We start from the raw sequence: 23390 nt of genomic DNA, 5'->3' as shown, positions 1-23390 counted from the left end.
GCCCTCTTTGATTCTCTCACTCACAGCACTTCCACACTGTCTTGGTTTCCTGGCTCATCTCTCCTAACACACTGGACACCCCTTGAGAAGAGACTTGACATATTCATCTTGATTTTAATGCCATCCGGCAAAATTCCTGGCACTCAGAGGGCATGCAATAAAACTTTACTGAATGAATGTTTAGCGCGTAATTCAGAAAATAAGCAAGAAAGTGTCACAAACACCAAAGCAAGTTAACCAAGCTATATGTTCTAGAACATTCTTCCTCTCCTCCTGTCACTCTGGCTCTCCTGCGCCTACAGCAGACAGGACAGAGTCTGCTCTTTCACCTGCTCTTTTCTAGTCTTTTCTTTCAGGTATCCCCTGAAATGCCACTTCCTCAGAGGCTATCCTTGACTACCCAATCCAAAGCAGTCACTCAGTCACTTGATTACACTTCAGTCTATTTTAATTTGTTAGAGAGCACTTACTGCTAGCACCAATGTTTTATTTCTGTGTTTTCTTTCTATCTCCACCATTATGCTGTAGCTCCATTTGAGCAGGGACCTTGTCTGTTCACTACTGTATGCCCAGCATCTAGTACAGTGTGTGGCAGAGAGTCAAGTGTTCATTAAATACTTGTTAAATGAATGCATGCCACTGTTACTGCATGCTGAGTTAATTTGATGTATGGCTTCTATCACTGCTATCAGATTAGGTGCTCTAGAGAAACTCAGAAAGGGCTGAGTCTCCTTATGACATTGCAGGGTGGGAGGGGGACCTCGGTTCCCTTCCTAGGCCAAAGTGGGATATGCTGCCTGCTTGCAGCTTCCTTGTGGCCTGGACTTCCCCATGGAGGCCAGATGCTGAGCAACCCCAGCCCATGTGTCTGAAGGCTCTGAATACCGAAATGTTCTTCTAGCTTTCTGTGAGAGCAGCTGGAGCTGCCCATTGCCTACACTGATAGACGAATGTGCCCAGGGCTCCTGGCTGGCCTGGCACCCAGCAGGAGGCAGGCACAGTGGCCAGCACAGTGAGGACACATCACACTTCTTCCTTTTCCCATATCCCTATGCTGAGAGTGCATGCAGCTGCCTGGCTGGGAGCAGAAACTGGCCTCACTTTCTGGGGCCTGCTGGGCAGACAATGCAGCTCTCTAGCTGTGCCACAGAACAGGGCAAATCTTTACTAGCTGTGGACTCACTCCCTGCCCCTCCCATTCCTGCAGAAATTGCTCTACCAGCTCAGCAGAGGGCCAGGTCTGGAATCTCTCACCTGTCCCTGGCCCTTCCTTTAAGCCCTCTGGTTTACTGGAAATCATAAACTGTGAGACACAGCCTTTATCACACCCTGAACAGTTCACTCTTAATATTTAATGCTGGAGGCTAAAACAACCAGGGACACTGGAGGCCTCCTGCTTACTCTCAGTGACTGATGTTTGCACCTGGTAATTGAGGTCAGGTTGCTTCTCTTAAGTCACATGATTTGCGTCAAAGCAGGAAGGTGTCGGGGCCACTTGTTGCAAAGAGACCAGGAGGCGATCACAGAAACGCTGCAAACCAGCTTTGGCAGCAAAGTCTGTGCTTTCATGGGAGCCAGCCCTAGGAGTGTGGAGCTGGGCTGGCAGCTGGTAAATGACCCTCTCGGGGCCTGAATAAACCCTAGCTTTTCACTCACAGCAAACTCAGGATGCCTTCCTCCCTCTAAAAGACCTGCTGAATTGAGTCACTTTCAATCCTTTCTGGAGTAGAATGGGGCATTAGTTAATTAACAAATTAATTAAGCATGCTAAATAGTCACCCAGAAGATACTGGTCACTTAAGGGTCTCCAAATCACAGTATAGGTCCCACCCTACCCAGACACCTAATCTTGTTTCAGGGTTTGCTTGACCTCAGGCATTTATCTCCTGGTTGTCATGGAATCTGCTCAGATAAACAGCAGCACACCAACCTGGCCCCTCTGCCAGCCTCAGATCCTTCTAAGAGCAGTGGAGCTCCCTGGTGGCCACCAGCCACCTGGGCTCCAGGCAGCTCAACACACACTCCCATGCTGAGGTCTCTCGCATGACCTCTCTAGGCACACAGTAGGTGCTCAGTAAATGCTTGTGGCATGAAGGACCCTCCTGGAGTGTGTGAGTTCTCAGGCTTCAAGGCCCCTAGATAAGCAGATTTCTCTCCCCTATCACCATAGTCACCCCAGGGACTGCAGGGCAGGCCGAAATCAGCCAGTGACTCAGCTCCTTGGGCAATTCAGCTGGCCCACAGACCACTTCCTCTGCTCCCCAGCGCCGGATGGATGCAGATCTGTGAGGAAGGAGCCAGCTGCAGGCAAGCAGCTCGAGGGCAGGTGGGCATGATGTCTGGCTACCACTCGCACTGGACGCCACACACACAGCCAGGGTGGCAGAAGGCCCCACCTGCCATGTGCCAGTGGGACACCATCCTCATGGTCTGCGTTTCCAGGTTTCCAACTAAGGACTGAGCACACTCTCAACATGGACCTCCTAACTGCTCTCGAGGATGGACAGCTGGCCTCAAGGGAACACTGCAAAGTGGCTCTAGGAAGAAGCCACTGTCCCTCCAGACCATAAAAATGGCTACCAAGGGCAGAGCCAGCAGCTTTCGCTGTAAAGTTTCTCAAGAAAATCACAGATATTCCCCTCTGTGATGTTCAGCTCAGCCTGGAAAGGAGGTAAGAAAGACCAGACTACCTGATCTCTCAAGGTCACCAAATTCAACCACTGTCCTGTTTAAAAGCGGGTAGTACAGAGGCCAGTGTGGGCTCTGGAATGAGACATGTGAAGCCCGGGTCTGCTGCATGGTAGCAGTGTAGTCTTAGGCATTATTGAAACTCTGTTTCTAAATCTGGTTATGTGAATGAAAGGGGCTAATTTATGTAACACTTTTAGTATACTAAGCCCTCAATATAGTTTAGCTACTTAACTATTGTCTTCTTTGAAGGACGCTGAACTAAACAGAAGAGAAACAGGGAAATAAACAGCATGGCAACCTACATCAACAGAAACTTAATTATTCACCCTGGATAACTGAGTGTGTGAGTGTGACTGCAAATAACAATATAGCAAAGAGAAGTTTGAGATCTTTGGCTCAGTCATTCTAGAATCCTGAGTCACAGCAAATGCACAGCCTCCATGAGGCTGAGCCACACATGAAAGCTGCTTCCACCCACAGACTGGTAGAGGCCACTGACATGCTTAACGATGATGATGATGATAAAAATAGCTACCACGGGCTACCACGTGCACACACATGTTAAGCAGTTCAAACAGGTTATTTTGTTTAATTCATACCACAAATCTTTGAGGTAAGTATTCTTGTTCCCATTTTATAGAGGTAGAAACTGAGAGTTGAAGAGGCTGAATAATTTCTCAAGCACACTCCCAACTCGACCACCCACAAGCAAAAAGGCAGAGCTGGGATTCAAACACAGGTATGACTGTGTGTGGACATCTCCCCTGTGCTATGCTCCCTGAAGGAAAATTCTAAGTGGTGTTGTTTCTGGGAGAAATCTACCTGTGTGGTCTTTAAACCTACTCTGACAGGAGCAAGGGCCACCACTCTGTATCTAAGACCACTGGGAACAGTCTTCAGGCAACAAGGTGACCAGGGCAGCTGCAGAGGGTATCTATGCCCCTGCCCCCTAGTGCAAAAGTCTGTTTCTCTTTCCAAATGGCCTGCTGGGAGCAACTATTTAGGGAGACCATACCTCCTCCCACACTCAGTTCCCAGGCCTGAGCCACAGAGTCCTGCCACAGGAGGGAGGACCTGCCTGTCCTGCTCCCTCCCCACTCCAGGTTCCTGGAGGCCTCTGTGATGATTCCCCAGGAAGGACTGCAGGATCTGGCAGGCAGCAGGTGGCGGTGGGGGGAGGAGAGTCCTGGGAGCACAGCACTCCTAACCCCCTCTGCCTCTCACAGAACAAAGAGGGAGTCATGCCATGTCCCCTGCTCCCACAAATGCCCCACCCAGAGGGGCTAATGCCTAGGATTGAGGGTCTTGTGTGCTGAGGAAGTCCTGTCCCCCAATCCCCTACAAAAGCCAGAACCAGCTACTAAGGGGTTAGACACAGATAGAACTGTCTATATTAACATTTCCTCCTAAAAAACAACAGGAATCCTGGGGAAAGACCACTGGCCTGGGACTCCATGAGCCCTGGCTTCTATCTGTGGCTTTATCAGGTGACCATAGGCAAGTCACCTAGCCTCCATGGTCTAGGCTCTCCTGCCTGTTGGGTGGGAATCATTACATATCACAATCATTACAGCTGACCTTCAGGGAGGCTGTACTCTGGGCCAGGAATTGTGTGGGTGCATTATCATATTTATTCTCACAGCACCCTTTGCAGTAGCTACTATTTTCATACCCATTCTCAGATGAGGAAACTGTGGAACAGGCTGGTTAGGGGACATGCCCAAAGTGACAAACTTAGCAAAGGTGGACCTGGCACTCAGTACCACATCTGTTTTTCCATGCTCTTAACCACTGTAACATACAGAGCCCTTTTACAGAGATCAAGGACAGAGGTAAAAGTGTTTTGAAAGCAAAAAAAAAAAAAAGTGGGGAGGATGCATAAAATAAACATAAATCACCCCCCGCCCCGCCCAGACATAATTCAGGGAAGAGTCCTAACCCCCAAGAACCTTCTGTGGAACTTATTCGCAACATCAGAGACCTCCAACATAGAAATGACCCTCAATAAGTCATTTCTTTCTTCCTCTTTCCCTTCAGGCAGGAATAATATAACTAACTGAATTATACAGGTGAGACCACGAAGGTCAAGCAAGGGTGACCAGCTTAGGCCCCTGGCTGGCAGGTAAGGAGGAGACTGACCCCAGCCTCCTGGCTCCTAGGGGAGGAAACAGTGATGACAAAGGCCCCTTTGCATGGCCAAGGTGGAGCCCTTTCTACCAAAGTTTAAACGTTTTAGTATAATATCCAAGTGCATCTTTTCCAACCTTAAAAACATATTTAATTTCCCTATAAAGCTGGTTGGCACTCTCCTCCTCCTCCAAAGCTCTGTATTAGGCAGGGTTCATAGTTGTAGACAACAGAATGAACAGTGGTTAGTTCAGCCAGAAAAGGGATGATATAGGAGGATACTGGGTTGATCAAAGGCTCTCTGGCAGGGCTGCAGATTTAGAGCCAGTCAGCCAGGAACGATGCCTGAAACATACCTTAGAGCTGGAGAAAGAACAAAACCCTACCTTTCTTCAATAGCTGGCAAGGTGGCAAGGTCTGGCCCCATGCAGCCTGGGCTCTTCCCACTCTCCTCTCTCCCTAATGCGTCGCCCTACTCGCTGCTTCCCAGGCAATCCCACCTCAGGTCTATGAACTTGCCATTCCCTCTGCCTGCAACCTAGACATTCACATTGCTAGCTCCCTGGCTAGCTCAAATGCCAGGTTTCTGCACAAATGCTCCTCCTTAGAGAGGCCTTCCTGGACCTCTAGGTCTCTGGCCCTAGTACTCTATCCCCTCTCTCTGCTTTCCTCTTCTACTTCACTGCTCCTTAACATTGTGTTATACATTGTCTGTCTCCCCGACTGGAATGTAAGTGGCACCAGGGCAGGGACTTGGGTTGTTTTATTCCTTGCTGTAAGCCCAGGGCCCAGGGCCAGACCTGGAACAATTAGGTGCTAAGTTATTTGCTGAATATTCTGTGAAGGAATGACAAAGGAATGCATAAAGAACTTCAAAGTTCAACTCCTCGAACTTCAAACTTCAAATCCCCAACTCCTCCTGCCTATGCTGGACGATTAGGGCAGTAACAGGAGTCAACTTGTGCTGTGCTGTCACCTTGCCTGGATCCGCATCAGCCCTGCAGCTCCCACTTTGGAGGAGACTTGCCCAGGGACCTACAGCTCTGAAGCTTCTCTGACAGCCTCTGCAGCTCTTGGAACTTATCTGGGCTGCTGCTGTGCAGACCATGGATGCCTAGCTGAGTTCCTGCCCCTGATTTCCTAGAGTCTCAGAAAGACAGGGAAGTGACTTACCCAAAGTCCCCTTTCACCCTATAAACAGTTCAGCCCAGGGAGTGAGGCTGACACGCAAATGCAGCTATGTATAGACTCAGAGTCATCCAAGGTCAGGGCTGGGTGGAGCCTTGGTCACATGCAGGCCAACCTGTGTCTGGAGATAATGCAAGCCAGTGCAGGGGTTAGCGTGTACATGGACTCTGGAGTCTGGCAGATCCAAGCCCCACCCACCAACCTGTGACCTTGGAGAATTATTTGAAAAGACATTATTTGAAAAGCAGATGTAAAATGGAAATAAAAGTTCCTATTTAAAACAGTCAGTTGTCCCCCATTCAGAAGCCTATTACAGTTGTCCCTCAGCATCTTCGAGGAATTGGTTCCAGGACAGCTCCTCAGATACCAAAAGCCACGATGCTCAAATTCCTTATAAAAAGTGATGTAGGGCTGGGTACAATGGCTCGTGCCTGTAATCCCAGCACTTTGGGAGACCGAGGTGGGCGGCTCACTTGAGGTCAGGAGTTCGAGACCAGCCTCGCCAACATGGTTAAACCCCGTCTCCTCTAAAAATACAAAAAATAGCCGGGCTTGGTGGCATGCACTTGTAGTTCCAGCCACTCGGGAGGCTGAGGCATGAGAATTGCATGGATCCGGGAGGCGGAGGTTGCAATAAGCCAAGATCGCACCACTGCACTCCAGCCTGGGTGACAGAGTGAGACTTCATCTCAAAAACAAAAAACAAACAAACAAAAAATGTGTAGCACAGTCAGCCCTCCGTATCCACAGGTCCACACACAGAACCTGCTGGTATGGAGGGCCAACCGTGCTTCCTATTCTTTTTTTTTTTTCTTTGAGACAGAGTCTCACTCTGTCACCCAGGCTGGAGTGCAGTGGCACAATCTTGGCTCACTGCAAGCTCCGCCTCCCAGGTTCACGCCATTCTCCTGCCTCAGCCTCCTGAGTAGCTGGGACTACAGGCACACGCCACCATGCCTGGCTAATTTTTTGTATTTTTAGTAGAGAAGGGGTTTCACCATGTTAGCCACGATGGTCACCATCTCCTGACCTCGTGATCCACCCGCCTCGGCCTCCCAAAGTGCTGGGATTACAGGCGTGAGCCACCGCGCCCGGTCACTTCCTATTCCTTATGGTATCAAATTCAAACTCCTTGGCTTGATAGTCAAACTCTCACCACCACTGAAATCTGGTTAACCAACCTGTCCAATACAATCTCTCTGCACTCCTCCAAATAATGTTCAAGTTGGACCTAAGTGCTCCCTAGTCCTTCTCACACCTGTGTGCCTGGAAACACCACCCACCTTCTTTTCTCTCATCTGAATTTACTAGAGCCCCAGAGGCAGGTCTCATAGTCTTCCCTGACTTGGGTTTTTTTGGCACTGACTACTGAGCATTCATGATGGGACCTGTCCCTGGGGCTCTAGTATTTGGTGTTACAGGGAGGAACACAGTTTTGATTCCCCAAACAGAACAAAGGATCCTTGAGGGCAACTGTCTGTTGTTATTTCATGTCTCCCCCAACCAGGCATTAAAACACGCATAGAAATTCCTGCTGACGGGCTCTTGTGAAGTTACAAGTTACAATTTGGTGAAAATGCCCCCAAATATTTCCTCTATTTCCCAAGGAAAGGAAAAGAAAGATATAGAAATTAAATTAAAGACAAACTTAAATCATTCCCATTTCTGCATGCTTGGTCTGTGTGGGAAAAAAAAAAAAATCATTTCATCTCTGTCTCCAACACAGACTTGACAAGTTGAGAAACTCCCTAAAAACAATGCATACAAAAAAAAAAAAAAATCATACCAATTAGTCTCACTTAAAGGTTTCAGGAAGGAAAACACAGTTAAACTGAAAACGGTTAACTGGTGTTTAAAAAAAAGAAACCAGCCCGGAAATGTTTTTAGGACTGCGTCTATCGAAGTCCCTTAGGGACTGATTTGTCCTTCAATATATTCATAGCACCTGCTTTCACCAAAACCCAGCAGCCCAAAGCTAGAGCTTTGTGAGTGAGATGCAGAGTGGAACTGGACATGGAGCTACACAGCTCTGAATCATGTTCCCCAACAGCAAGCAACAGCCACATGAAGGATTCCTGGCAGTGCCCTCTGGCCACTACAGTGGGCCATGGGAAGCCGTACAAACAGCAAATGGCATCCTGCAGCCCCAGCTTCTCCTTCTGCCTCATTCCTCTCTCTGTCCATGCCTCTGCTTCCCCATTGGCCCACTGGCCAAATACACTCAGAAAAAAGTCCATGCACAAGCCTCCACCCAAATTAATTCCACATTCTTTCAAGAGAGGCCTTGAAAGGTACTGAAATTCAGGGAAGCTCTTCACTAGACCCCTCACTGGAATGCCAAGAAGTGATGTAGTGGCCCTTGACATAAGGGCTTATTCCCATTTATGAAACTGAAATTATTTTATTCTAAGCACAAAGCTAACAAATGTGATCAAAACAGAAAATAAACAATCCTCATTCAAGTGCTCAGAATGCAGCACAAATAGGATCTTGGGATAAATGAGATAGAGCTGTGAAATTAATAGGGGTGAGAAGAGGGGAGGGTCAGCGGGAGAAGTCCACCAAGGGGCTGCAAGGCCTGCGCAGGCAGACGGAAACTCTGGGTTCTTAGGGGCCAGGCATGACAGTGCAGAATAGTCCACCCTGGGAGTGACTGGAAGAAGGACTGCAGGGTCCCTGTGAAGAACACCTCACACTCCCAGCTTGCCACACACTTGTTGAACTATTCTGGGTGGATACCTCCTACCTGGATGGCAAAGGAGACAGGCCCAAGATGCAGAAGGGAAGGGAAGTCACACTTACAATGCAGAGGATGCGCCCTTGTCCCTCATACTCTCTGAAACATTGCAGGAATAATTCTGGTTTCACTGCTATTGTTTGTTGTTTTTGTAAATAAACCGCAAAAATCAACAAATGGCCTCAAAATTGAACACATGTGATTTACACCAATTCATATATCAAAACACAAATAATGCAGAACAAATTAGAGAAAAACTCCAGTCAGGCTCTCCACTCACCCATGGCTGGTGCCTGGCATTCAACTCTCCAGCAGCCAGGGAGTCCATTTTCTTGTTTCTCTACTGGCCATCCTCAGGACTTGCGGCGGGGAGTTGGGGGCCCAGGGTGTGCTGCCACCTGCAGGCCAAACAAGGAAAAAACATAAGCAACGGCCCCAATCATCCGCCTGAAGCCCCTCCTATATCCTCAGGCCGCTGGAAGACCTGGATGCCTGTCGTGGGACAAGAGCCAGAAGCACTCACCCAGTGCCAACACCTGCTGGGCCACAAACAGTTTCTGCTTGGGATCTCAACACAGGCAGCAGAGTCAGCAAAAACTCTAAGATATCAAGAAGTCAAGCATTTCTTAACAACAGCAGCAAACTCTTACACAGGGCTGTGGTTACCAGACACTGCTCTAAATAACTTACACTTGTTTACTTATTTCATCCTCACAACAACGGGTAAATATTTTAGGTCTCTGCCAATTTGCCTTATTACTGAATTAGGTTGAATCATTAAAATGAATAACTTGATAATGCCCAATTTCAAAGAGGGGTCACATATGAAAACTCTATGAGAGATTCTCAGCATCTTGCAGACATTCATTCCCTAAATATTCATTGAGTGTTTGTTATGGACGAGACACTGTTCTAGGACCTGGGAAGAGAGGAGCGAACACACAAGACAAAGTCCCTGTTATCACGAAGCTTCTGTTCCAGTGCGGGGAGGCAACAGTAGAAAAGGAGACAAATGCCATGCAGAAGAAAAAGCAGGGAAAAAGAGATAGAGCACAATGACAATGCTGTTAATACCCATTCATTTATTCACTTATTTCCAAGGACTTACTAACCATGTCATTTCTTGCCCACAGCTGCATGCCAGGCACTATGCCAAGGATGAAATTGTGGGTAAGAAATAGACATGGTCTCTGCCTGTATGGAGTACTTACATAAGAGGAACATCTATTATTAGTCAAATAATCACCTAAGTAAATGCAAAGATGTTAATCTGTGATAGGTGTGATAGCAGAATTGCATGTAGTCCTTGTGAGAGCATCTCAAGGAGGCCTGACCTTGTCTAAGGGGAGGCCTGAAATGGAGTGTGGGGAGGAGCAATGTGTTAGTCCATTTTGCATTGCTATAAAGGAATATCTGAGGCTGGGTAATTTATAAAGAAAAGAGGTTTAAGGCGGGGTGCAGTGGCTCACACCTGTAATCCCAGTACTTTGGGAGGCTGAGGCAGGTGGATCATCTGAGGTCAGGAGTTCGGGACCAACCTGGCCAACATGGTGAAACCCTGTCGCTACTAAAAACACAAAAATTAGCTGGGTGTGGTGGTGCACGCCTGTAATCCCAGCTACTTGGGAGGCTGAGGCAGAAGAATTGCTTGAACTGGAGAGGCTGAGGTTGCAGTGAGCCAAGATCGTGCCACCGCACTCCAGCCTGGGTGACAGAGCGAGAATCCGTCTCAAAAAAAGAAAAAGAAAAGAAAAGAGGTTTGGCTCACAGTTCTGTAGACTGTACAAGTGTGGCACCAGCATCTGCTTGGCTTCTGGTCAGGCCTCAGGATGCTTACAATCATGGTGAAAGGTAAAGGGGGAGCTGGCATGTCACATGGCACAAGAAGGAGCAAGAAAGGGGAGGAGGTGCCAAGGCTCCTTTAAACAACCAGCTCTCGCCTGAACAGAGTAAGAACTCACTCATTACCTCGGGGAGGGCACCAAACCATTCATGAGGGATCCAGCCCCATGACCCAAACACCTCCCACCAGGCCCCACCTCCAATGCTGGCGATCACATTTCAACATGAGATTTGGAAGAGACATGCATCCAAACCATATCAAGCAGTGTCCCTGTCAAAAGCACACCCTGTGCACAGGCTGGATCATGGGTAGTTGGCAGGGACAGGAGGCAGGGTGAAGCTGGAGAAGCAGTGTAGGTGACCCTTGCATGACACTCCCAGCCACAAGAGGAGTTCGAGCCTTAACCCTGGAGAACTGGAGCACCACACAAGGGTCTTAGGCAGAGGAGTAATGCATTTAGATGTGTACTTTTAAAAGATTATCTATGTAGACTGAGTAATGGCCCTGCCAAAGATGTCTATGTGTGAATCCCTGGAGGTTGTGTGTATGTTCCCCTATATGGCATAAGGGACATTGCAAATGTGATCGAGTTAAGGGTCCTGAGAACTGGAGATTATCCAGGTGGGCCCAACATAATCACAAGTGTCCTTATAAGAGGGAGGCAGGGGGAGATCTGACTTCAGATGAGGAGCCTCAGAATGATGTGGCACGAGAAAGACTTGGCTTCGAAGAGGAGGAAGGGGCCCTGAGCCAGGGAATGCAGTGGCCTCTAGAAGCTGGAAAAAGCAACAAAACGATTCTCCTCTAGAGCCTCCAGAAGGAACGCAGCCCTGCCAAAGCCTTAATTTCAGGACTTCTAAAAGAGTAAATTTGTGTTGTTTTAAGGCACTGATTTTGTGGTAATTTGTTACAGCAGCAATAGGAGAATAGGACATATTAGCTCCTGTGAAAAACCAGACTGGACGTAAGGGCGAGGGGAGGCAGGGACCAGCTAGAGGTCACTGCTGTGGTCCAGGCAAGAGGTGTGAGAGCTTGCACCACAGTGGTGGCCGTGGGGATGGAGAGGAGTGGTGCAGTTGAAGAACCCCAGCAGGGGAAGAGCTGACCAGTCAAAGGTCTCGCTGCAATCTGGCAGATGTTACTGGAATGCCACAGCAGGCCTCTTTCAGGCTCAGGCCCTGGCTGGCTCACCCTGGCTAGAGCCCAGCAGCTTTACAGAAGGAGGAAGCTCACACCAGGGCTGTAGACCACTCCCAGGCAGATGCACCATTTACTCACTTAACCTGCCAACCCCATTCCCACAAAAAAGTTCAAGAGTCTCCAGGAACAAGCCCTAAGAAAGAACACGTGGGGAATTTTTACTAGGCAAAAGGTAGCAATTATTTCTGCCAAGCATTAAGCCTTGCAGCGAACTTTTTTTTTTTTTCCATGAACAGAGATTTTGTAATTCTGGAAGAGAGGGGTCCAGATTTAAATATACACATCTCCAACACAGGTGATACAGAACCATGATTAAATCCAACATCTAAAAACTTCATGGTCAGTAGAAAATGCAGAAATTAAAGAAAGACTAAACAAGAAACTAGGAGACTCAGCGTCTACTCTATTCTTGCTTAATAATCCAGACCTACTTAAAAAATGGGATCCTAATTTGGTCCTGTTTAATGGAGCTGTCAAGAAGAAAAAGCAATAAAAATTACTCGAGAGAATTTTAGAAACATTCTCCCATTCTACTCCAAAAATATAAATATGCACACTCCAAAACCAAGTACCTTGGACTGTACTGAGAGATGACAATGACGTCTTAACCGTACTATTTCCCCATGATGTTGCAGCAGGCCACAGGGACCTAACTGAATTGTAAGAACATGAAAGGACCCAGGAATGCCTGCAGATGACAAAATACCAGGTAGTCCTGTCAGTGTAGGAGCATGTTAATTTAAAAATAGATATATTTTTCTGGTGACAAAAGTGACATGTCTATTATTGGAAAACACAAACAACTCCTGTAGTCCAATGATCCAGAGATAACCCATTTGGAAATATTTTCTTCCAGTCTTTTTTCCCCATTGATTTCGGCACAGGCGCGCATGCGCGCGCGCGCGCGTGCGCACACACACACACACACACACACACACTCATACTTCATTTTTAACAAAATTACAATACTGTATATACTTTTATAACCAGTTTTATATAACAGTATATAATCCTCCATGTATTAAATACAGTTTTTCATAATGCTAGTATTCCATCATATGAAAATAGGAAAATCACTTAACCAATCCCTAATTGCTGAACAACTGAGTAGTTTCTAACTTTATGGTAACATAAGTCAATGGGAGGAACCTCCTCATCTACGGGAATATCCCTAGATATAAATCTATGTCTATAGCTCTGATTATTTCCTTAGGGTCCTATTTCCTACATCCATGCATTGCCATTACTATTTTGCTATAATTAATTACCATCTGTAATGTACTTAACATTTCTCTTTACATCAACTCATTTCTGTCCTTAAACAAATGTATTTTAAAAGCAAACCTGACTCGGTGTAGTGGCTCACACCTGTAATCCTAGCACTTTGGGAGAACAAGGCAGGCGGATTGCCTGAGCTCAAGAGTTCAAGACCAGCCTGGGCAACATGGCGAAACCCCGTCTGTACTAAAAATACAAAAAATCAGCCGGGTGTGGTGGTGCGTGCCTGTAGTCCCAGCTACTCAGGAGGCTGAGGCACAAGAATCGCTTGAACCTATGAAGCAGAAGTTGCAGTGTGCCAAGATCATGCCACTGCACTCTAGCCTGGACAACAGGACAAGACTCTGTCTCAAAAAACAAACAAACAAACCTTATTTAAGTGGAAAACCAACATCATATGCCATAAATGAAGGCAATCATAATATGTTTTATTGGAATAAAAAAACACTGTGGTTAAAATATAGTCAAAATACTGCTACCCCTTTGCCCATTCTTTTATATAAAATGGGAGATTAGAGAGGCTTAGAGAGGTGTTAAAGGTATGCTAGCACCAAGCTAAAGTTTTTCACCTTCCGTTGATCAGAAGACTGAAAAGGAATTGAGCATGGGAATAACTTTCTCACTGTGAGTCAGTGTTAGACAATGTGGCAAATGTGTCCCAACTAGAATTACCCTGCGCCACCTGAAATAACCTCATATGAAAACATGCCTTAGGACATATTCCTGGAAGTAGAACTGGGATAAAAGGTATGGACACTTTAAGCAGCTTCTGATAACCAGAGCCCAAACACCATCCAAGTTAGTTTTACCACAGTTTTACTATGACTGTGTCCATTTTACTTCACGTTCACAAATATTAAGTACTATAAACAAAATATTAAAATAGTTAAAACGTTTCAGCTTTTTGGTGTAAAATATCCAGCAGCTGAATCTTCAAAGGCTATTTTCATGCTCTTCTAGCTAGTCCCTGACCCTAGGGCAGGGCTATTTTATGAACCTTTAGTTAGTGGTAAGCTTACAACAAACTGATACTGCACTTGGTTTCACCAAGCTGAAGTAAACTCTGTAAAAGATGAGGAAGTGACTTTAGCATTTGCAAATATTTCAGAATGCCTTTGTGCCAGCAAAGGTCAAACAACGATCAGAATTGCATGGATTCCAAAGTATACTTTTGGGAAATAAGAGACTCAGAGAAGCATTACTCAAGATACAATTCACTATGAATTTTCAGCAATTCAATGAAAAGTCTAAAAGAAATACATGTTTAAACTTTCCTATCCTGGTATAATATGCAATTGCACAAATAGGTTAGATTGTAGATTAATGCAATTGTTAATATTTCTAACACAGAAAAAGGAAATTGTATTTTGAAGCAAGAAGAATTAATAACAATTGGAATTGTTCAGGTTATTTTAATAATTCCCAGGCAGATACCTATGTGTATATGTGCCTGTGGGGAAAAGGTAAGGAAAAAGAGACGTGAGAAAACATCCTTATGTAATTCCAGCACTTTGGGAGGCTGAGGCGGGTGGATCACTAGGTCAAGAGATTGAGACCATCCTGGCCAACATGGTGAAACCCCGTCTCTGCTAAAAATACAAAAATTAGCTGGGCATGCTGGGACCTGTAGTCCCAGCTACTCAGGAGGCTGAGACAGGTGAAGTGCTTGAGCCCAGGAGGTGGAGGTTGCAGAGAGCTGAGATTGTACCACTGCACTCCAGCCTGGGTGACAGAGCGAGACTCCATCTCAAAAACAAAAACAAAAACAAAAAATAAAAAAAAAGATTTATTATGTTTGTAAGGAGGTTATAGGTTCTGATTAATTTTTGCCAGAGACAAAAATACAAGTTTATCTAAGCTTAAGAACTAAATGATGGCCTATTGTAAGATATAGAACTTCCAACTCACTGAATAAAAAGAAGGAAAGAAGAAACAGGGGACAAATACACTTTGATGAATCCATAGAGTCACAAGGAAAAAAAAAACACACATGATAAATACATGGCAAAACAAGATGGCAAAAATAAGACCACATTTATCAGTGATCAAAATAAATATGAATGAATTAAATTCCATTACTAAAAGACCAAGACTTTCACCCTAAATGCCCATGAATGGAAAATGGATAAATTATGGTATGTATTCCATTTTAATGGATGTGCATGTGTGTGTATGTATGTGTATGTGTGTGTATACACCACAGAAAGAGGCCCATGAGTTTCAGTTTAGAAAGATGTAGAAATATATTTGTATAAGCATAGGAAAGGGTCCAGAAAAACACACCAATATGATATCTGTGGTTGCCTATAAAGAGCAGTTTACCTATGAGTTTCAGTTTAGAAAGTTGTAGAAAAATATTTGTATAAGCATAGGAAAGGGTCCAGAAAAACACACCAATATGATATCTGTGGTTGCCTATGGAGGCTGAAGTGGACTTTCCTGTCTCACTTTACAAATGTCTATACTGTTTGAATTTATTACAAAAGCATATGACCAAAGAAACATGAAAAAATGGAATAATAAACATAAGGGAAGAATCAGCAAAATAGAGGACATAGAGGACCAAAAAAAAGGTGGTTAACAAAACTTGAAGTATTTATTTGAAAGTAGACAAACCTCTAGTGAGACTGATCAAGAATAACTGACAGAAGATTTTTTAAAAATGAGATTACAGAAAAAGGAAGAAATGACAAATAAAACAGACATTTTAAAACTTATAAAGGAATAATATAAACACATGATAATATATTTGAAAATACAGATGAAATGAATAATTTCTAGACAATAAAAATTGCCAAATTTGGCACAAAAATGTGAATAACCACTTAAGAGACTCAAATAATTTTGAAACCTCTTCCCCATAGAGTTTCAGACCCAGAAGATTTTACAAGTGCCTCCTACTAACTTCCAAGGAGCAGAAAATCTCTATCTTAATGGAGTTGCTTTAGAAAATAGAAAAAAAGAGAAAACATTGCCCAATTTGTTACTTAATTTTGAAATGTTAAATATGGACTGTACAAATAAAGAAAAATACACGATAGTTTCACTTATAAACATAGATGTTAAACTCCTAAATAAAATATTATCTAATCAAATACGAAAGTGTATTACAAATACATCATGATAAAGTAATTCACTACATTAGTCGATTGTGGAAGAGGTTACTAGTGCTCACCAGTCTCTCGTTCTTTTCCTCCTGGGAACACCACCAGGCTACATTTCCCAGCCACCTTACAATTAGGTGAGACCCATGAGACTAGTCCATGCCAATGGAATGTGAACGGAAGTGCATCTAATTTTCTGGCTCATGAAAACAGCAGCATTTTCTCTATTTTCTTTTTTTCTTTCTTTTTTTTTTTTTAGACGGAGTTTAGCTCTTGTTGCCGAGGCTGGAGTGCAGTGGCGCGATCTTGGCTCACTGCAACCTCCGCCTCCCAGGTTCAAGCAATTCTCCTACCTCAGCCTCCCAAGTAGCTGGGATTACAGGCATGTGCCACAATGCCTGGCTGATTTTGTATTTTTAGTAGAGACGGGGTTTCTCCATGTTTGTCAGGCTGGTCTCAAACTCCCGACCTCAGGTAATCAGCCCGCCTCGGCCTCCTGAAGTGCTGGGATTACAGGCGTGAGCCACCGTGCCCGGCAAGAGCAGCATTTTCTAAAAGCAATCAGTACTCAACACCATCCTGCTGAGGTAGGGCAGAGGCGGACCCCATGTTTTGAAACTTAGGAACTTAGACCATCTTTTGTCAAATTCAGATGGTTTTCTCAAAGTAAAGATCATTCAAGTTTTGTTTCAGTAATGGGCCGTATGATCAGATCTGTGTGATTAGGCTGAATTCATTATTATTAAGACAAAAATTGAGTTAAAGGGGATTCTTGGTATTGGCCTGCAAAACCTGTCATAACTTTAATGTAAAGTTTCTGATGATTTAGTCACTTTACTCTCAGCTCTTAGCTCTTTCACTCACCTGTCCTTGTTCTACACAACCTGCCTGATGGGTAACTTGAATACATATTTTCTCTCCTCAGGGGATGGGAACGCCCTAAGGGCAGGGGCTGTTTCCACAGCCCTGGGGTGGAACCCCCTTCCTGCATACCAAGAATGAGTTGGCTATACTTGACGAAGGGCAAAGACAAGGTGGCACGCATCTTTCATGCTTCTGCTGGCAGATGCAGTGGACTGGAAATTTCCTGGTCTGGGAAGGACTCGGTCTGTGAGTGCACCTATCCCTGACATCTATGCTAGCCCCGGGATGGGGGCCCCAGCAGAGTAAGGCCCTGACTTCACATGGACAGGGCCAGGGCAAGGGGGCCACATCCTGGCCTAGTTGCTCTCCATGCCCGTGATCAAGGGAGATGAGCTGCCAGCTTGCTCGGTCAAGGAACACTTGGAAGGCACTCCAAGTGCCCCCAGGTGCACCAGATCTAGGAAACTTAAGCAAACTACATGAGGTATGGGGTGGGGCCCAGTGGGAAAAATGAGTCTGACAGGTCAGAGGGAGTAGATTATGAGCTCAGGTTAGGCATTCTGCTCAGCATTTTACGTACACCCTCCCACTTTTGATTTTTACCAACACCCAGGGAGGTCGGTGCTCTACAAAAGGGAAAGGCGTGCTCAGGTGGCCCGACTTGCCACGGTTCCAGCTCGACCCCGGGCTGCTAGCCCCTTGGCACGCTTGTCTGAGGCCTCCCAGGTCTTCCCGCCTGGCCTGGAGGCTCAAAGCCACGAAACCCAAGGGTGCCGCTTCTCAGGCCCTACCCGCCCCCACGGCAGAACCCCCGACCCTGCCCGGGTCAAACGCCTGGCGTCGGGCCCGCCGGGTCCGCAAGGAGGAGCCCGCGAGGCGGCCGCGAAGGGGCTGTGCTTACCTCGCCCGGCGCGGGCTGCGGCCTCAGGGCCCGCGCTCCAGGCTGGCGGCCGCTGCATTCTGCGCCCCTCGCCTGAAACGGCAGCTGCGCCAGTCCTGGCCACGACCGCTTTCATTTTCCTCAAAGACATCGGCAGGAAAGCGAAAGCGAAACCCTCCGGGAGGCGGGACCGGGGCCGAGCGCGCAGTGAACGCGGGGCGCGCGGCGGGCGCGGGCCGGCAGCCAGAGGCGGGGGCCCCGGGCTCGGGTCTGCGCGTGGCCTGGCCCGGTGGCGTTCGGGGTGGAGCTGGGCCAGCCGAGTGCCCGAGAGATAGTCCGCCACGCACACCTGCCTCGGCGGGACCCGGGCCCGGGCTGGGCGGGAGGCTGGGCAGGCCCGCCGTAAGTGGAAAGGCGCCCGCGGCGCTTCGGCCGACCGGGACAGGTTCCTCCATCTGCCCTTCATTCAGCGTTTACTTGGGCCTGTGGCTGGCAGCTGGCCCGGGACCTGACCGCTGGCGGCGCCTCGGGCTCTGGCCTGAGGAGGCAGATGGCAGCCTGAGCAACTGGGACCAAGCCTCTGAGGAGTCCCCGTTGGAGGGGACTTGACCATGAGGTACCAGGCATCTTATCTGGGGTCAGCGGAGAACCCAAAAGTCAATGACGTCGGTGAAATGGGGGTCCCTTCATCCGATAAGAGAAACTGGAACAGCAAGCCTATGGTTTGGACTCCCTGGTCTAAGCGGTGCCCATCAATATCTAAACATTTAGAGATTCCAGGTTTCAGTGTCTGGCCGTCTCTTACTGTCAGTGATTTGGGACAAAATATTCAAGTAGTTAGACTTAATTATTTCCCCTGTGGGATGGGAATAATAATAATCATACCTACTGCCAGAATTTTAGGAATGAACAATAGAAGGAAGAAAATACTTAAAATTTTCTGCCAGCCTCTAAGTGGGTTCCTTGAGGGCAGCAACCAAGTCATTATTTACCTGGATGCTTGATAGACATTCTCTAATGGCCAGTCCATCAACTTGGAGCTATCTCCATGATAATAGGTTAGTTGTCAAAGTTTGGACAATATTATCTGGAGTTTAAAGACTGAGGAAGCCCTGCAATTTTTTTTGGAAGGTGTCTCAAACTTAGCCTGACAATTAGCCCCCACAATTATGCCACGGAACCAGGTTTTTGTTAGAGTGGAGCATGGCCACAACGTTTGATGGACATTCCTACAGCGGTGTTCAGCGCTGGCCACTGAGGTCTGAAAATACTTTTGCAAGCATTTCTATTCACTTGCTTTTAGAAAACATTGGTAAGACACCATACTCCAAACACAGTTTGCCCTGTCTGTACGTTTGTTGCAAAGCAAACATAAAAGTTTTTGCCATAGAGCAAACATAGAGCAGTCTGTTATAACTGGAACAAGAAACCAAAATGAGCTATTAAATCTGCCCAGAGTCACTTTGGTTTACCTGTTTGTAATTTGGGCACATTCCCTGCAAGATGGAGGCCCTGGTCTGTGACTGATGTAGGGGCTTGTATGTGTCCTTGCAATAGTTCCCTCAAGAGCAGGTGGGAAAGTGGGGCAGGCCAAATGATGACCTTAGAAAAACAGCAGCCTGTTTCTCTGTCCAGAAGATGCTACTTTTAGTCTGTAGTATGAAGGAAAAAGAAAAAACAAAAAAGGCAAGCCTTGGAGCCTCTTCCTCCTTATAGGACAATTCTTGACTCCAAGATAGCAAAGTAGAGTTAAATCTGCTTCTGCATAAAAACTATGTTTGGGAAGATGAAGATCAGGAAAAGACAGGAAGAGATGTAAGCAGATAAGCCAAATCCTGGTTACCTTTTATAGACATCACACATGTGAACAGAGAGCATCAGGAGGTGAAGGCCGGCCTGATGTTTTTCATCTTGGCAACTTCCCAAGGTCCAGGTTTGGTCCTTGACTTTGTGGGACCAAAAATCTCATCTGACTTCCAGTGTTCCAGAGTCGATTAGCACTGTTGCATAAAGTCAGAATGACAACTGACTGATTTCATTCACTATTTGCTAGAGAAGTGCTATGCTAAATGCATTACATGCATTATTACCTCATTATTTCTCCCTACTATCATGTGGTATATTATAATCTATTTATTTTTCATTTGGGAGAAAAAAAGATGAAGGAAATCCCAAGGTCACATAGTTACTATGTATGTTAGTGGCAGGGTTTGAATCAAGGCCATCTGACCCCAAAACCTGAAGCTTATCCATTCCTGTTAGAAGCAAGACTGTCAGAAACACTGGACTCGAGGCCACCTGATGAGCACATTCTCTTCTTGTAGCCATGCAGTTTGGAGCCCCATAGTCAGAAGGTGGCTTAGTGAGCCTAAAATCAGAATCAGAAGAGTGAATTGTCTGACTTAAATGTTTGATGATATCAGGCTCGGGCAATGTGGGATGTCTCTTTCCGCAACACAGGTCAAAACCTATAGGAAGTACTGTTCACTCATCCCTGCTGGCCTGGTCAGCCCTTCTCCCTAGATGGGGCCTGGTGGACACCATCTGTTTGTGTCGATGAGGCTCTCTGTATTATGGTACCCAGGCCGCCTCTCCTCAGATGAACATTTTTAGATAGAGCAAGGCGTTACTGAGTAACATTACTCAGTAAGGTCTTGCAGCCCTTATTTTTCTTTATGGAGACATTTTGTATCTTTGCTCTGATTGGCTTGATTTATAATTTAACTTCTAAAGGACAGCTTTCTATCCCACCTTTTGGAGACTGCTCTGTTTTCCTTACTACCCTTCCTGATCTAACCCTGGAACAAAAGTTTGTGCAGTAGCAAGTTCTGCAACAAGAACTTTATCCAGGCCTGCACTGATAGTCAGTAAAGACACAAAAGAAGCAAAAGTCCAAGTCCAAGGCCAATCCCAAAAGACTTTACTACAGAATTGGGCAATGGAGGGTTGGGGGGCAGGGCACAGCTGATGATCACGCAGCACAGCTGAAGAATGATATAAATGGAATGAAAGCATGGTGCAAGCAGCATCTAACTTAGGAGTCACTGGTTAGGAAAAAAAAATACCTGATGTGTGATTCAGATAAAAATGAAAAAAATAACCCTTTTAGATATTTCATTCAACAAATATTCTGTGGCAACTACAAAATGCAGCCACCCTGCTAATGCTGGGGATTCAGTGATGAGCAAAACTAAATGTGGTCTCTGCCCTTGGGAAACACACTTGAGTGAGGTAATAAAGCAATCAAATAATTGGTCAAATATAGAATGCCATCCTAAATACTACAAGATGCATTTGACGCTGTAAGAGGGAATGCCAGAGGCAAAACTCCTCTAATAGGCCACCTGTACTCTGGGGCTTCCTGTCAGTCTGGCCAGCACTTTCTCAGAATGGCTCTGCAGTCTGAGGCTCTTCCTATCTACTCCTCCATCCTTCCCTCTTCTCTTTCACAGGGGTCAGACCTGCATTACGGTGTGGGGCTCTCTCTGCTTACTCTTGCTTCTGCTCCTCTTTATTCTTCATAGGCATTTTCCCCAATAAACTCTTCCAGGTTTAATTCCATTTTGGTGTCTGCTCTAGGAGGACCCAAGCTCACACAATGATGCCCTTCATTGACTTGGAGAACCTTGGAAGAGGCCCAAGTTTTGGAGGGCTCCAATTCTGCACATGTTGGCTTAGGTGTCAGGTGGGCAAGCAAATCCATATCTGCTTTCCCACTCAGAAGATAGTGCTTGTGCTTTGGTACTAAGCTATCAACCATGTCCTCTGTGGGAGCTAGGGTCTGGTCTTGTTTTTAAAATGCTTGTTCCATGGATAATCAGCAATTCTCAGTTTAGATCTCAATACTAGAACTATTTCCCTCTAGAAAAGCACAACCTACCAATAGCAAAAAACATTCCTTAACTTCCTTGAGGAGGAGTTAAAAGTCAAAAAATCGAAAGGAGATGAGCAATTGTTCCTAAACAGCCAAAGGGAAATAATTTTGATGTAGGGGGCCCTTAGTTTTCTGGGAAAAGGAAGTCTTTTTTTTTTTTTTTTTTTTTGACATGGAGTTTTGCTCCATGGAGTTTTGCTCCAGGCTGGAATGTGATGTTGTGGTCTTGGCTCACTGCAATCTCTGCCTCCCAGGTTCAAGTGATTCTCCTACCTCAGCCTCCCAAGTAGCTGGGATTACAGGCACCCACCACCACACCTGGCTAATTTTTGTATTTTTAGTAGAGACGGGGTTTCCTTATGTTGGCCAGGCTGGTGGCGAACTCCAGACCTCAGGTGATCCACCCGCCTCAGCCTCCCAAAGTGCTGGGATTACAGGTGTGAGTCACTGCACCCGGCCTGGAAGTCATCTTTTATAAGTGTTCCTTAAGGAAAGAACTTACATGTTTGGCAGCACAGATGGAAATCTGTCATTGTTGGTAGAAAGAAGCTAGCACTCCAAAAGGCACTTTTGCTCTGAGCTTAGCCTCCCTGAGCAAGGTGCCCTTGGAGAGCTGGGTGTCAAAGGATGACCCTGTCACTGAGGTTCAGTCACCAGCAACCTGTTCTGAGTGAATCATCTGTTTGAAGGCAGAGCTCTTCAGGTCCACCGCTGGTTCTTCCCATGGAAGGAGGCTTGAACACAAATCATGAGTACTACATGAATATTTGAACACGGCACTCAGTCATAGTCAAGTATAGCATTTCCCTCACCAACTGCACACCCCAGGGAGCCCATATCCATCTCATGGTGGTGTGGAGGCTGACAGTAGGCGAGTTTACATGCTTTGTTCCCAAGCTGTCAGGAAGCCCAGATACTATTAGTCTGCTTGGTCTAAAAAGAGAAAGAAGTAGGTGTGGGCTTCATGAAGGATGTTTTCCTGAGGGCTGTGTCTCTCATTCAAGGATGAATGAGTAAAAGTATTTGTTAAGTTTTTTTTTTTAAAAACTACCAAATGTACAGTGAGTGTACTACTTAAGCACCTTAGGGATAAGCCTGTCTTTTCCGCCAAAGGTAGTTACAATTTCCCTCATGGAACCAAGCATAATATGATAAGGACTAATTATTTGTAGAGTCAATAATTACATTATAATTTACATGCATGATCTAATTTAATCTTTATAGAAACCTGATATAGGTAACGAATTTTACAGTTGAGGAAACAGTCTCAGGAAAGTTAAGTGACTTCCCCAAAGTTATAGAGCTAGTAAGTGAAGACATCTACTTTTGGACCATATACTTTATCTGCTCTGGATCTGGGCACTTAGCCAAAGCCATAGTGCCTCCAAGAAAGAGGATGTCATGGGGTAAACCTTGAACATGAATAGAATTGGGATAATCAGAGATGAAGCAGGACAACGTATGGATGGAGGCAGGAGTGTCAAGGAGAAATAGAGAGCTAAAAGTGTGTCATATCAGGAGTTGAAATGCATTAAAAATATGTGAAGTTTGGACCCTTTTATCGTAATATAATGACCTTCTTTGTCTTGTTAAAATCTATTTGT

The 23390-nt window shown here is 45.8% G+C and overlaps 1 protein-coding gene and 1 long non-coding RNA gene across 10 annotated transcripts in view; one reads left to right on the top strand and one right to left on the bottom strand.

Annotated features, from left to right (window-relative positions):
* Positions 1-21003, bottom strand: part of LOC743989 (uncharacterized) — a 68096-nt gene extending 47093 nt beyond the window's left edge. For 8 of the 9 annotated variants that reach the window (XR_010156997.1, XR_010156995.1, XR_010156996.1 and 5 more), the window contains exons 1-2: positions 17934-21003; positions 9024-9141 (exon numbers count right to left, since the gene is read on the bottom strand). Coding sequence is in view for 3 of the 9 variants with exons in the window: in XM_054685156.2 (XP_054541131.1) it covers positions 9044-9141; positions 17934-18378 (543 nt within the window). In the remaining 6 variants the exon portion in view is untranslated. Of the gene's footprint in view, positions 1-9023; positions 9142-16239; positions 16672-17933 lie in introns of those variants that run through there. The other variant, XM_063810655.1, reaches the window with a different exon arrangement.
* Positions 2243-6293, top strand: LOC134809975 (uncharacterized). Its single transcript, XR_010156999.1, has 3 exons — positions 2243-2326; positions 2443-2671; positions 3332-6293. It is a non-coding gene; the product is annotated as an uncharacterized LOC134809975 (long non-coding RNA).
* Positions 21004-23390: the final 2387 nt, after the last annotated feature.

Source organism: Pan troglodytes, chromosome 4, assembly GCF_028858775.2.
Source record: "Pan troglodytes isolate AG18354 chromosome 4, NHGRI_mPanTro3-v2.0_pri, whole genome shotgun sequence".
NCBI lineage: Eukaryota > Metazoa > Chordata > Mammalia > Primates > Hominidae > Pan > Pan troglodytes.
Note: the sequence above shows the minus strand (reverse complement) of the source record. Positions and strands in the feature narration are given on the sequence as shown.